Source organism: Olea europaea, chromosome 3 (genome assembly GCF_002742605.1).
Source record: "Olea europaea var. sylvestris chromosome 3, O_europaea_v1, whole genome shotgun sequence".
Lineage (NCBI taxonomy): Eukaryota > Viridiplantae > Streptophyta > Magnoliopsida > Lamiales > Oleaceae > Olea > Olea europaea.
Window position 1 is genome coordinate 6,550,217 of NC_036239.1, and position 13,566 is coordinate 6,563,782.

Below are 13,566 nucleotides of genomic sequence, written 5' to 3' on the forward strand. Positions count from 1 at the left end.
AATTTATAGCCAATCGAAAACATAACATAAAGTATAATAATAATTCGTGCATGTTACGACATATAAGGAGAAATCAAATTTCCAATTTCTTTTATTTATGGATTTTCTCCCCTCTCTTGACTTAAAATTCAAATCAAGAGGCGAGGTGCTGAATAAGAAAATTCCCCCCCTCAACTTGAATCAAGAATTCTCTACCCTCTCAATATAGTTAGCCAAGTCAAGAACTTGACCACTATAAAGGTGATTTTTTTATTTTTTATTTTTTTATTAAACTCAACCTGAATCATGAATTTCAATTTTTAAAAATTGTCACAATAATTGCAATATTTTTTTTTTTTATATAATAACAATAGCAATGAAAAGTTGAGAAAGCATGTTCAAGCACATTACATTCTTTCACGCTACATACATCATTGTCAAGACGTTAAGCAAACCCAAACAAAATGGCATCATAACTTGGAAACTATCAAACTAACCTTCATTTTTTCTATTACATAATCTGAATTTAAGTTTCACTACTACTTAAAACCATGAATATAGAGTAATATTTTGTACAAAATATCTTTTAATTTTCTTTTTCTATCATCCACAACTAAAAGAATAATATGAATGCACAAACCCCCTTCAAACTGATGGGACTTCCAAATATACATCAGCCATCAAACCAAAAACCCAATTTCACCAGCCATAAGCCTGAAAAATCCTATTCTGATGCTATTAGTCTATTTCACAAGTTGCCACCATTTCAAAAACGAATGTACAATGCCATGGATTCAACTCATTTCTCAGGGACCAATTTACTCGTAAAGAGGTCTCAACCTGCAGAAGAGCCCTTCAACTACCACAAAAATATATGCTTGATTCCAGAGGGGTAAAGTTCAGTGAATCCATCCACAATATAGATCAAGTTTGCATCATACTAACACAGGAACAGTGGTCACGAAGGGATGCACTAACTACTTCACACGGAAGTCATGCCTAAATATGGTGAGATTTTGGGTAAACTTGTCCCTGTTCTTTGAATCCAAGCTTCGAGTAATGTCGGCCATCAATTTGTCAAAACACAGTGAAAGGCGCTCATGTTGATCAGCAGGCTGCAAAATGACAGAAAATGTGATCAATTTGGAAACGTGTGGGGACGTAGGCTGAATAACTATAGTTGGCAGATATTGAGGTATGATAATTCATAAGTTGCTTTATTTTTCATCCAACTCCTTAGAATAACAATGAAATAACAGAACTACTACTATTGCAAAACTAGTTTCAATAGAAAATCATCATCTTTACAGAATTCAGTTGGCTAGGAATTTAGTAACTTTTGGCAACCATTTTTAGAGAGAGCGGCAATTTCAGATTGATAATCTACATCAAGAACTGTAACAGCCAAAAATGACAAATAGAAACTAATCAATGCTCTGCAATCACGTCCACTAATAAATAGATTACAATTGCTAATATTGCCTCGGTGGTAATATAGCATACCTGTGAAGCCAAAATTTGAGCTTTCACGTCCGTAAACATCTGCACACATATCATTGTCTTTTAGATCCATTGCCAAGTATGGTCAATTCGAAGAAACGAGAAGAAATTCTTAACAGAAGCTAAAACAGAGCTCATTTCTCACTATCTCTTCCTGTTTTATCATGTATCCATTTCATTATTCTTGTGTCAGCACACCCAATTAAAAACTATGTTATAGATGTCTAATGATAATTAGAAGTTATTTCCCTAGAAAACACGCTTCAGATAAAGTTAAAAGAGAGAGAGAGAAAGAGAAAGAGTGAGAGTGAGAGAGAATAATCAACCATAATCACCTGCCCACTTATGAGTATCAAGCTCAACATTGGCCTGCTAAGACTCCATTGGTTGCCACAGTCCGAATATAAAACAATCTCAAAGAGAGTTTTGAGTATCTGAAAAAAGGAAGCTAAAAACTAGATTAACATATAAAAGCACAAACAAGTTTATTAGAACACGTCATTACATGGAAAGCAAGGATTAACATTTTCAGAACAATCGTTAACATTGATATATTACTCATCGGAATAAGAAAACCATAAGGCAGGTGCCAGGTAGTGGGTCCAAATGCAAGCTTAACTGACCGTATTCATGTAAATGTCAGAGGATGTCTAGTTTAAGACTTCTACCATACTAAAGTCAATTAACTTAATTTATTTTCCTACTCTGCCCCTTACGAAAAAGAAAACAATTTTTTGACTTAGAAGAGTTTGTTGGAAAAGTGAATCCCAACAACCTTTATGGAACAGAGAGAATACATGTTAATTGAGCCATAAGCACATATGGAAGTCCATGAATTATCGGATAGGTTGCTTAGTGCTTCCATCTGGTACAAGTCGTCATGCATGGAGCATCTTTAACATAATGCCCTTGTTTACTTTCGATCAAGTGGAATAGATTTTATGATATGTGCATGAACGGCATATGATTTACATTGCAAAAATTTCACATTTGATTTTCTAATCTTTTTCTATTAGAAACAGTATTTTAAGTCCAGGTACGGATCATCAACAATTTGCAGTGTCATGCCACTGAGTCAACAATCAATATTTGCCAGCACTAGGGTGGAATGTTCGTCCTTGCATGATGACGTATTATATAAACATTTGATTAATGTGTCATATGTCAATTTCTGGTAAATGATAGAGACATCATCCAACAAAAACTCAGCTTGTAATTCCTCACAGATGGAAACCAATATAAACAATTTGACACCCGCCTAGAAAGAGAATTCAGCAAGTATTTTCTACCCCAAAATTTACTGTAAAATAATCCACATGATAATAAGAAATCAATAACTAGGAGGAAACAACTTTTAAAGCAAATGTACTTGTCGCCAAAGTGAAAAATGAGGGTAGTCTTTGGACAACAAGAGAACTGCCGCACAAGAAAAAATGTTACGTCTTAAGAAGAATCATCACTTACTTCTGGAAGCAATCTGGGGCATTCTGCAAGGTTCCTGGCAAGATTAATTGCAGCTGTTGAAGTAGGCGCCTCCCCCATGGTTATGTTGTTGAAATAGAAAGCAGCCAAGTTATCGACTGCAGATGCACACTGACACACAAATAGAAAATTGGACATTGTAAGTATGATCATGAGATTATTAATAATTCTATGGTGTGGCAAAAAGAAAAGCATCTATTTAAACTTGAATCAACACATTAACCAAAGAACTGCCTGAAAATTTAACCAGTCAACTAAATCCATCCAGCTGCATAATGAAGATGAAAAAGATACAGTGCTGTAAAACATTTACTAGAGCTTGTTTGGTGCTGTTAAAAAGCCAATTAAAATCAATTTCTTGACCGTTATTTCACTATTACAGCCATCATTTTTTGAATTCTTCTCTCACAGATAGGACCCACTTTATCTTTAATGATCAAAAAATCAATTGTCAAAATCTCTACCAAACAAGCGCGTACTCTATTCAGAGGCAGTAATCTGTAGCAGCTCTAAGACATCAAAACTAAGCAGCATACGCCATCCAGTATCACCATGAGCTGTATTAGTGATAAAAGAAAACCTATTTTTATATCAAGAACGAGAAACCGAAACTTATTTTTACCAGTGTAACAAGCATGAGAAACTGACCTTAAATTCTTTGATACCATCATCAAAACGCTTAAATAGTAGGGGAATTTTTCTATGGCCTCAAACCAAGCCTATATGCTCTTCTTTCTTTTTTTCATTTTTTTTTCTTTTTCTTTTGATCGGTAGCCTGTACGCTCTTCTTAGTAATATGAGAAATGGTTGAAACACAGGATAGCTCAAAGTTCACTTATCAGACACAAAATAGAGTTATAGCTATTTTTTCAGTTAATACATTAAAGGGATCACAATCTTAGCTAGTGATCCTTGGGAGAAAAAAAGAAAACCATTTTTGCTCCACAAAAAGAAAACTGCAAGATTGGCAATTTCGCAAGGCTGGCTTCTCTCACAGTACACTATTTCCTAACTAAGAAACTGTCCCCGTGCTTTAAATTCCTCTTCCAAATTATGCAAAACAATCCTGTTTCCTCCAACATTACAAGGTTCTTAGTTCCAGAAGAATTCCAGTGCCTAATGCCAAGGTTAATTCGAAAAATAGTTGAACAAATAGACCAGCAACCAATCATGTCCTAGTCCTAGTGATTCAATTCAACCACGTGCATGAAGCACACATATACAAGACAGGCAAACAGAAATAGCAGCTGAAATTAAATGGAATCACAGTTCATGACAATCAACTACAAGAGAGGATGTGCAGTGGCAGAAAGTAAAATATATGCAGCAATAGTTGAAAAACTACCATCCGGGATGGATTCATCATAATATACCTGTGAGGATATTCCAGTATCGAGAGCTTTAAGACCTGACTCAAGCGAACCAACTATATGGATGAAGGTGTTTGCCTCAAGATTGAGCACAAACACATTATGGCTGTTGAATAGAACCTCCAAAAATGCAAAGTATGCTCTTGTTAACTGCACCAGATGACAAGATAGTTTGGAAACATCATCTTCCACAATCACAAGCATCATTAGTAGACAAAATATATAATTATAAATTGCAATGTATATTTTTGAAATGTAAAAAACTTTTCACCACTGATCCAAATAGCACAGAGATTCTTGCGGCGAGATCAATTGGCCACAAAATGCACCAATAAACCAAAAAAGTTAATTATTTATGCTCATTCTAGAAAAATTTAAAAGTTTTCCTGTAAATAAGTATCAGCAAGTATATTAACTAGCCAGGGGAGAAGATTACTCTTCCATCCCTCTCTTCAGCACATAGTAGTAATGGACCCTTTACGATCTTATCAATTTCTATATCTAATTTGACTCCGGTAATGATAGCACTTTCTCAATTACAATATTATAGATAATTAGAGTATGTTTTGGGGGAAATCATTACCTAAGCACCAGTGCTTAACTTATGGTAAGCCATGTCACCATTGCATAGAATAAGTTAGTGTTAGTACATCATTTCTTCATGTTTTGGAATCTTAAAAAAATAAAAAGTTCACTTCACCATGCTTCGAGTTGTGAAATTTGTGTCCGTGCTCTCTTCCCAAACATTAAGAACATTTTTTCTATGGGAAAAGTGGTCACAAACGTGCTTCAATTCTTTTAATATTGCAGTAGATCCAAGAGACACATTTCCCTATAACTTGAGTAAGGCACAGACAAAGACCAAGATGCGCACACACAACCCCTCAAAAAATAATCTTCCAATCCACACAATGCCATCTCTATTATCATACTAGTAGATCAGCATATAAGTCTATAGAAAGGAAAATACATACCATAGAGGCTAAAGAATTTTGTAAAGCTACAACTTTTTAATCAAATGCTACTAGCACTTCTAGAGTGCATAAGAAGTATCTACAGACCTTCCTGTAAGCCAAGATATCAGCCAGTGGAATTGCTAGTGTCATCTTCACTGCAATATCAAGTGCATCAGCGAGTGCTCTATCCCCATAAAGTTCAAACACACCAAAGTTCACATAGTTTCCAGCAAGAGCTGTCATCGGGAGGAAAGACTTTAAAAGTCAGAAAATATCATACTTAGATAGCATCTTTAACCATGAGGTTGTACTCATCCAAATATCAAATTAAACTATGGATCAAAGATATATCTCGAGTATTGGACTGAAACAAAACTAAAAAACTGCTTCATGCAACTCTTAGACAATCTAAAAAAATGAACTAGTAGACACAATCAATTATAATTTCACACACATTTAAATATTTTTATGATAGTCTGACACTTAATTGTTGCAACTTCACCTGGTGTTTGAAAGTTGTTCAATAACTAACAAGTCAAGATGCTCATGAGCTATTCCTCTTCCAGAATGGATCCAATGGGTTAAGGCTTTAACTGACACTACTCACCTCACAAATTCACACACTAAACAAATCCGCTAAGACGAATCACCACCCTTGAATTTCCCTTTAATACCCTAAACCCGTCTATCTTTCCTCTAGGCCAAAACATCTGTCTCCACCAAGTATGTTTTGTAGTCTTCACTCAGCCCCCCAGTACGAACCCAGTTCTTCACTTCCTGTATCCTCTTTCCTCATCCTCATTACTGCCAACTAGCTATCCAAGTCAAGCTTCAAACTACCATCACTTTCATTTTCCTTGCCATAGATGCAAACACAATTCAATGTCTAATTCTTTCTGTAGTTCCTCGTAAGCTTCAAGCACACCACCAAGGACAAGCAATGCTTACAACAGTTACCAAGGCAGTTTACAAACTTGTGATGCACAGCAAACATTTTGGGTTGTAACTCTTTGGGGTTTCAGTTTCATGATTTTTTATAAACAAAATTATTGGAGACCATTTCAGCTAGTCTACACCCCACCCCCACCCCCACCCCGGCGCGTGGGGAGCAATTTCATGTACAAGAGCATCAGTATTTTCCCTTCTCACACAATGGGCTTTACCACATCAAAATAACAGTAATTTGTTAAACCACAAAAATCATCTCAAAAGGGCATCCAACAAAGACGTGTAATGATAAAGATTATATTTATATTAGAGTAATGCTTGGTGGATACTCGAAATATAGTGCCAATGATATTTACCTCTAGAAAGCATAGTCAAGGAAATCCATATTCCCTTGTATTTGAAGGAATAGATATCAGCAACATTTGGAAGAGTCAATATTTTTGTTCCATATGCAACAAGTAGTTTGCTCACTTCTCTGAAAAGAAGTATGCCCTTCGGAGACGAAGTATCAAAAGTTAGACGCTGAGATTTGTTCAGCACAAACTCAGCCATAAGTTTCAGCAATGGTGTCGTCACCTACAAAAATCAGTTGCTAGCTTACATATACAGGACAAATAAAATAAAAACATTTCTATACATCATCACAAATTAAGCTTCTATTGCTTCAATTGGTATCAAAATCGACCACAAAAGATTTTGCCAAGGCTGTGCCCTGCTCAACAACATTTAAGGGTTTTGAATATTTTGTAATAGAGTTTGGTCAAGTTACCTCTGTTACAAAATGAAGTATATAAAGAAATGAAGCAAACATCCTTAATGAGAAGTAATTATAAGGGTGGAGATGAAGCTAATATGAAAAAAAAATGATGCAGAAAATAGGATGATCAAGAAAAAGTAATATAAAGACTGTCACAAAAGGAGCTCGTGTTTTTCTCGAAAATATTTTCTAAAAGAAATGTTACTTTATAAATTGCCAAAAGTACAATTATCCAAAATTATGTTTTATTGACCATATTATCTCTGCATAACTAAATTGCCAAAATTAATTAGTCAAAAAAATTCCAAATATGACCATTGGTAATGACAGAAGCAGAGCGAAATCACTGTGTATGCAATCAATACTGCTACATCTTTGTTTCCGTTCTACAGCTGAAAAAAATCCCTGCTCTGGAGAATCCTGACTGCACTAACACAAATATTTCATACTATCGTGTGTACTTTCCCTTTTTATTAGAAATTTTATTATAAATATAACTTGTTTTTATGAATAATATAGACCATTTAAGCAATTAGTTTTTTAATCGAATGATTGAGAATTTATCTGACAGAATAATAATTGCAGTGGATGTTAGTAAGCAAGAGGCAAGGGAGGTGATATTGTCTTGTACAGATTTCACTACTCTTTTGTAGTTGATTCCTCTAAGAGCAATAAGATCTTTTGAGCAAATTATGAACTGGCAGTGGGATTATTTTCCGGCAGTATTGACTATTGCACACTATAGTAAACAAGTGGACATTCTTCCCTGATAGAAGTATAAATTTTAGCAATCCTGTATATTGTTGCAAAATGTGATTTCACCTATATAACTATCAAACCGGTTTAAAGGAATTTAGATGTGATGACTATCAAGCACTAAATTAAAAGAAAATACAGGAGAGACAAAAGGAATGTGAAAAATGCAGTAAATACAAGGATTAATTAAGTCAAATAACCTCTGGTGTATCGGCCCAATGTGAGATGCCCCTCAAGAGAAGAGGCATATGAGGGTAAATCCAATCAAAAAGAAGCCCATAAGTTCTGCGACTGAAAAACAATGAAAAGAAGGATGATGCAAGCTATGGTAAAAGCCATCGACAAACAGAACTCATAAACAATATGCACTTGCCTATTTGTGGCCATTGCAATTCCTCTTAGATCTCTCATCAACCCAATTAATGCATATTTCACGGAATCAGTTCGAAACATTGTCACAGGTGTTGATTCCAAAGTCATGAAAACCTGAATGGCACCCAAGAAAATTTGATAAAAACTCATCAATGATGGAAAATATGGCAATTAAAAACATTAGATCTATTGAAATTTCAAATGCCAACAAATAGCCATTGTCTAAATGATTGTGAAACAAGAACTCCTCTTCTTTTCTTCTATTATTCCCCTTTTTTGTCTGATGCGGCAATAAAGCAGAATCCTTCAAAATTTATTCTACCAGGAAGTTAGGAAGCATTTGGCCCGTCTAAAAAGCAAGATTAAAACAAACAATACCAAAGAACCAACCAGTCTGCCATTTGCAAACACTTCAAAGGACAGAGCTGTCTTGTAGCAGAATTAATGCTATTAACTACATTAACCTGAATGCCCAGCTGAGGGCCTCTATATCCCACCAGTTCACGATAGTGAACGAAGAAATATGTTAAAATAAGTTTTCTGATTCCGAATTCCTTATTTATGGATACATATAGCCCTTATTTGAGCCCCATTTTGGGGAAAAAATGTATTTTTGAATAGTGATTTTTGGAGAATGTGTGATTAAGAAATAAGAAAAAAATTTCAATTTACGTTTAAAATTAGTTTATTGGAGAATGTGTGGTTGAAAATGAGTTATGAAAAAATTGAGTTTTTTGATAAAATGGGGCTCAAACAAGGGCATAGTAAACCCGCCTACAGGCAAAAAAGAGATTATTTACCACGAAAGAAGTCAATGCTATTTATGATAAAGCACCAAAGGGTAAACATCACTTCAAAACATTTCATTTTGTTATTGTAATGCAACTTTGGCATGCTCTTCTCAATTTTATTTTCAATTGAATATGCCCTGTTACAATTACTTCATCATGTTATTTATAGGACAAAGTTCCATAAAAGCTTGTTTCTTTTGTCCAAAGATCTAGCCTTGCTGTCTTTCAGATAAATAATAAGCTCATAACAACGAAGTTATTATCAAAAAAGCAGCAGGTATTTAACTGAAGAAAGTAAAAGAATTTTAAGCACATGCACGCAGAGAGAGAGAGAGGGAGGGAGGGAGGGAGGGAGGGAGCGAGGGAGCGAGCTATACTTTCAGTAGAGCATCCATTGATGGCTTAAACAAAATAGTACTGTCCTCCATGAAGATTAACCAGCCGATGGTGTAATAAAATGTTGTTCTGCTTCGAGAGCATCTGTACTCTTCCAGAAATGGGAAATGCTCCTTCTAGAGTCAGGAATCCAGGAAAAAGGATATGAATGAGGATAGGGTGAATGAGAAAGCTTTCCACCAAAATAGATGCACAATAAAACTGTCATGAAAACACTCAAAAAAAAAGTCTCATGAAAACAGATTGGTTGCACTTACGTGATGATGTAACAGTATGAATTTGACAGAATCCAACTTGAGAAGTAGCTTTCCTGTCATATAGCTGCAAGAAAAGACAATGACAAGACAAATGCATAAAGCTTGCTGTAGAGGATGAAAATAATTCTAATGTACAAGATACAACACAAGATCATACCCAGATGCCAACTCCAAGAACAAACTTAAAGTATGATCAATAACTTCCTCACTCTGCATTTAAGAACAAACTAAGATACCATACAAATTCCCTAAACAAGAACAGCAAGAGGATGCAAGAGTAAAAATATTACCTCTATGTAACACTTGAGGTTGGTAGCAATTTTTCGGACAATAAAGTCCAATAATAGAAGATGGTCATGGAGTCCAAGAAGGTCAGATAATCGGGCATATAACTGCTGCAATAAAACAAACAAGTGTCAAGATGCAACATTAAACGAAGATTTAAAAAATGAAAAGGGAACTATTATTACCTTTGATGAATACATTGCATGGTCTCCCACATAATTTTTCCTAAAATGCTGAAAAAATGTGAGAATTGCACGATCAAGCCTTTGTTTGCTTATTTCACCATATCTCTGTCAATCAGAAAAGTATATAAAGCATGCTTCAGCATTCCACTAAATATGTTACAGGAATTATTATGACGAAAAATCAAATTAAATAAACTTAAATCCTTAACAGAGGATTTTGAGGTTTTAAGCAACATTTTTCCATACAGATCTTCCAGAAAATGTTCAACCAAAAGGAGAGCTTGAGTGGAACAGCACATTTCATTTTTCTTTCTGTATCTCAATAATAATACCATTGATAAAATGGAGAATTGATCTAAACGTGCAAACACACAATAAAGAGAGAGTGCGAATTAAAAATAACTATAATCAAGTTGATATTTTAGAGCTTTCGAACAGTTTAAACAAGTAGAAGCCAGGCAATCTACAAAAGAAGAAGCAATACAAAGCAGATGCTTTTCATCAATAATGATTAAAATTCCACATCACAGTCCTAATTTTCTGCTGGTTTACCTGACTGTGCAACCCACTATCAGCAACATTTACTAATCTCAAAGCACGAGCAGAAAGTTCTGCATCAATCACTTCCTGTGACTCAACACTGAACGGCAAACTATGAGTCAGTTGAAGCTGTAATAAGAGGCTCAGAAATTTAAATCAGATAATATATTGCGAATTTACTATGGTTACCTAGACCCAGCACACTGTTTTATTTTCACAATAACAGCTATTATATGTACAATCCAAGCAAGCTTGGCTTCAACCACAGAAAGTTCACTGGTATCACCAGTCTGGAGCTGAGCTTTTTCCTATTAGAAAAACACATTTAAAATCTCAGGAGCTAACAAGGAATCCAACAAAAAGAAAGCCTTCTTGTATGAACCTTCAGCTTACCACATATATTTGTAAAATAGGTTCCATGACATTTATAAGAAACATGCTACTGCTTTCATACTGAAATAAGATGCATACATAGGTCAATATGAAATACAATATTGAGTAGGAAAAATAATAACAAAATGAAAGGCAACAGTGAGAATGCATAAAAGAAAATTTGTCAAAGGTCATACTCGAAATCGACAAAGATTGGGGAAGCAATCCAACTGATCTTGAAGAAGGTCAACATTGTCCAATGGATGCTCTGAAATATCATCTGGCAGCCCAGCCTGACAGAGATAAGGAGAAGCAGAAAAACAGTACTTTCAGAAACTTTACTCAAAGAATAGTCAGTGTGATTAAAAACATACCTGAGCAGAATCCAATCTTGACGTGATAAAACCCTCTGTGATCTTTGGCACAAATTCATCAAGTAAGCTAGGTGCATCACCTTTCAAGTACGGTACAGAACTGACCAACCTAGACCACAGCCCTAAAAGGTAATACACACTGCTGCTAGCCCACTGCAAGAGGACACAAAACTTAAAATCAATTTTAGAGCAAAAACTGGCATTGTGCTCTCTCCAATGGAGAATGTACAACAAGCAAAGACAGGTAGAAAATTAGAAGAAAAGCAGAATTTTCGAAGTACTTCAACATTGGCAAATCACATCCAGATGCCTTCTACAGTCAATTAATATCATACAAACAAATATGACAACTACATGAAAGATTCTTTACAACTGCTCACCTGCCAGGACAGCAAAGATTTGGAAGTGAACTCTGCAACTAAACGTATCCAATCGCTGTAGCCATCCATAATCACAAGATCTGACAACTGCAACATAACATCAAGCTTTCTCACACAGAAACTCAATTTCATACAGACAACTTTAATTGCAACAAGAACCGTATTGAAAAATAAAGAATGACCCATAAGCAGAACAAGTGCAAATCCCGTATAAAATACCAGAGAATAAGATAGAAATGCATACATGGACTGAAACACAGAATCCCAGAATGTGTGAAAGAAAGAGGCTGAACAACCAGGAATTATCATAAAAGCACAGGAAAAACATTACAAAAAACCAAAGATCAAGGTTCTGATAATCTTCGAATTAGCATTCTGAATCACTGAAAATCTTTTCCATATTTATCTCCCTTCGCTGTTGATACTTCGAATAAAGACCAATATAAAGTCTCTTTCATGTTTATGTCTTTCTACTCTTCATGTGAATTCCGACTTCTTACTTTTATCGTCAGAACTCATGACAACTGAAATTCAGGTAACAGGGATTGCCACAGCTCATACTATTGGCAATGAATCAAATTTGCACATAAAACCCCAGAAGATGGGTATCCATCTTTTAATTAAATTCTTAGATCATACACTACCAAACAAATTGGTGGTGAAGGGGTGCAACAAGATTATTTCCACCATAAATCCCAATTCTAGCCCAAAAGTACTAACAGGACTGATTTCACCACTCACAATTATCGTAAGAGCTTCGCTTTATATTAGGTACCTTAACTTCTCTTTTTGACAAAATCTATAAAACACCAGGGAGAAGAATATTTATGGATAAAAAATCTATCAAAATCATCATCATTTACACCCAGCCACTCAGAATAGAATCTCTGTGGTTTAAAAACACGGGAAAGCCAAAACACCTAAAGCCAAGAAAACAAGATGTAGCTTCATGAAATCACTACAATATTGTCCTTCCTCTTCTGCATGTTTCCATGTTGCTCTAAATTTTGAACTTGCTAAAATCTTGTGCCCCCAATTTACTTCAAAATTTCAAATCTTATTATTGTTATTTAAAAATTAAAATGCTTACTTTGTCACTTCCATCCTCCCATTTCCCATGATTAAATCCTTATTACTTCCACTGTTTAAATTTTGAAACATACACTTCCATTTAGAAACATTGCATACAATTTAGATTGGAGGAAAGTACAAAAAAAGATGAATGTATATTCAAACCAAGTATAATGTGTGTGAACAAAATACCCAAAAAAATAACATGGATTTGTATATCAAGTATTACATGCACAGGCCTATAGTCGTAAGGAGTTATCACTGCACAACCAAATACAAAACATACTAATAGCATTTTATAAAGGACAGATCAAAGACTGTAAGTATACAAATCAGCTACCTGATAGTTAACTCTGAATCGTCCAAGAAGACGACAAAACTCATGGTAGTTATCATGATCGGCAAGACCTGGTTCAAAGTTGAACACATTATTCTTAACTGAATTGCTAGGGTATGACAAAAGGAAAAAAGCTAGAAAATTGGACAAGAAGATGAATAATCATAATAATCAGTAACACCACACTAGAATTATTATCAATATTATCGCTAACAAGAGAACCTGGCCAAAAAAATACAGGGATTCAAATGGGAGAAGTTTTAAACAAAAAAATCACTATTGGCTTTTGAAAATAATGATTATTTATGAAACAGTTTGCAAGCATGAAGTCTGGAGAATGGTAAGGAATGATGAAAGAATAAGTGGCTTCTGATAATAGTTTTTATCAATATTCTCGTCAGGAAAGAAAATGACAAGTAAATCAGACTATAAAAAAAAAACTAGAAAATGAAAAGGGA

General features: G+C 34.9%; 1 protein-coding gene across 8 annotated transcripts in view; it reads right to left on the reverse strand.

Annotated features, from left to right (window-relative positions):
• Positions 1-374: 374 nt before the first annotated feature.
• Positions 375-13,566, reverse strand: part of LOC111384028 (exportin-7) — a 25,323-nt gene continuing 12,131 nt past the window's right edge. For 4 of the 8 annotated variants that reach the window (XM_023008262.1, XM_023008255.1, XM_023008250.1 and 1 more), the window contains 21 exons: positions 13,112-13,179; positions 11,701-11,787; positions 11,321-11,473; positions 11,144-11,239; positions 10,968-11,027; positions 10,764-10,882; positions 10,587-10,674; positions 10,035-10,139; positions 9,855-9,959; positions 9,722-9,774; positions 9,565-9,628; positions 9,289-9,423; positions 8,122-8,234; positions 7,949-8,039; positions 6,592-6,811; positions 5,393-5,523; positions 4,335-4,481; positions 2,944-3,072; positions 1,815-1,913; positions 1,483-1,521; positions 375-1,094 (listed from right to left, as the gene is read on the reverse strand). In XM_023008262.1, the coding sequence (XP_022864030.1) occupies positions 957-1,094; positions 1,483-1,521; positions 1,815-1,913; positions 2,944-3,072; positions 4,335-4,481; positions 5,393-5,523; positions 6,592-6,811; positions 7,949-8,039; positions 8,122-8,234; positions 9,289-9,423; positions 9,565-9,628; positions 9,722-9,774; positions 9,855-9,959; positions 10,035-10,139; positions 10,587-10,674; positions 10,764-10,882; positions 10,968-11,027; positions 11,144-11,239; positions 11,321-11,473; positions 11,701-11,787; positions 13,112-13,179 (2,240 nt within the window). In that variant the 3' untranslated portion in view covers positions 375-956. Of the gene's footprint in view, positions 1,095-1,482; positions 1,522-1,814; positions 1,928-2,943; positions 3,073-4,334; positions 4,482-5,392; positions 5,524-6,591; positions 6,812-7,948; positions 8,040-8,121; positions 8,235-9,288; positions 9,424-9,564; positions 9,629-9,721; positions 9,775-9,854; positions 9,960-10,034; positions 10,140-10,586; positions 10,675-10,763; positions 10,883-10,967; positions 11,028-11,143; positions 11,240-11,320; positions 11,474-11,700; positions 11,788-13,111; positions 13,180-13,566 lie in introns of all 8 variants that reach the window. The other 4 variants (XR_002700851.1, XM_023008266.1, XM_023008272.1 and 1 more) reach the window with 4 other exon arrangements.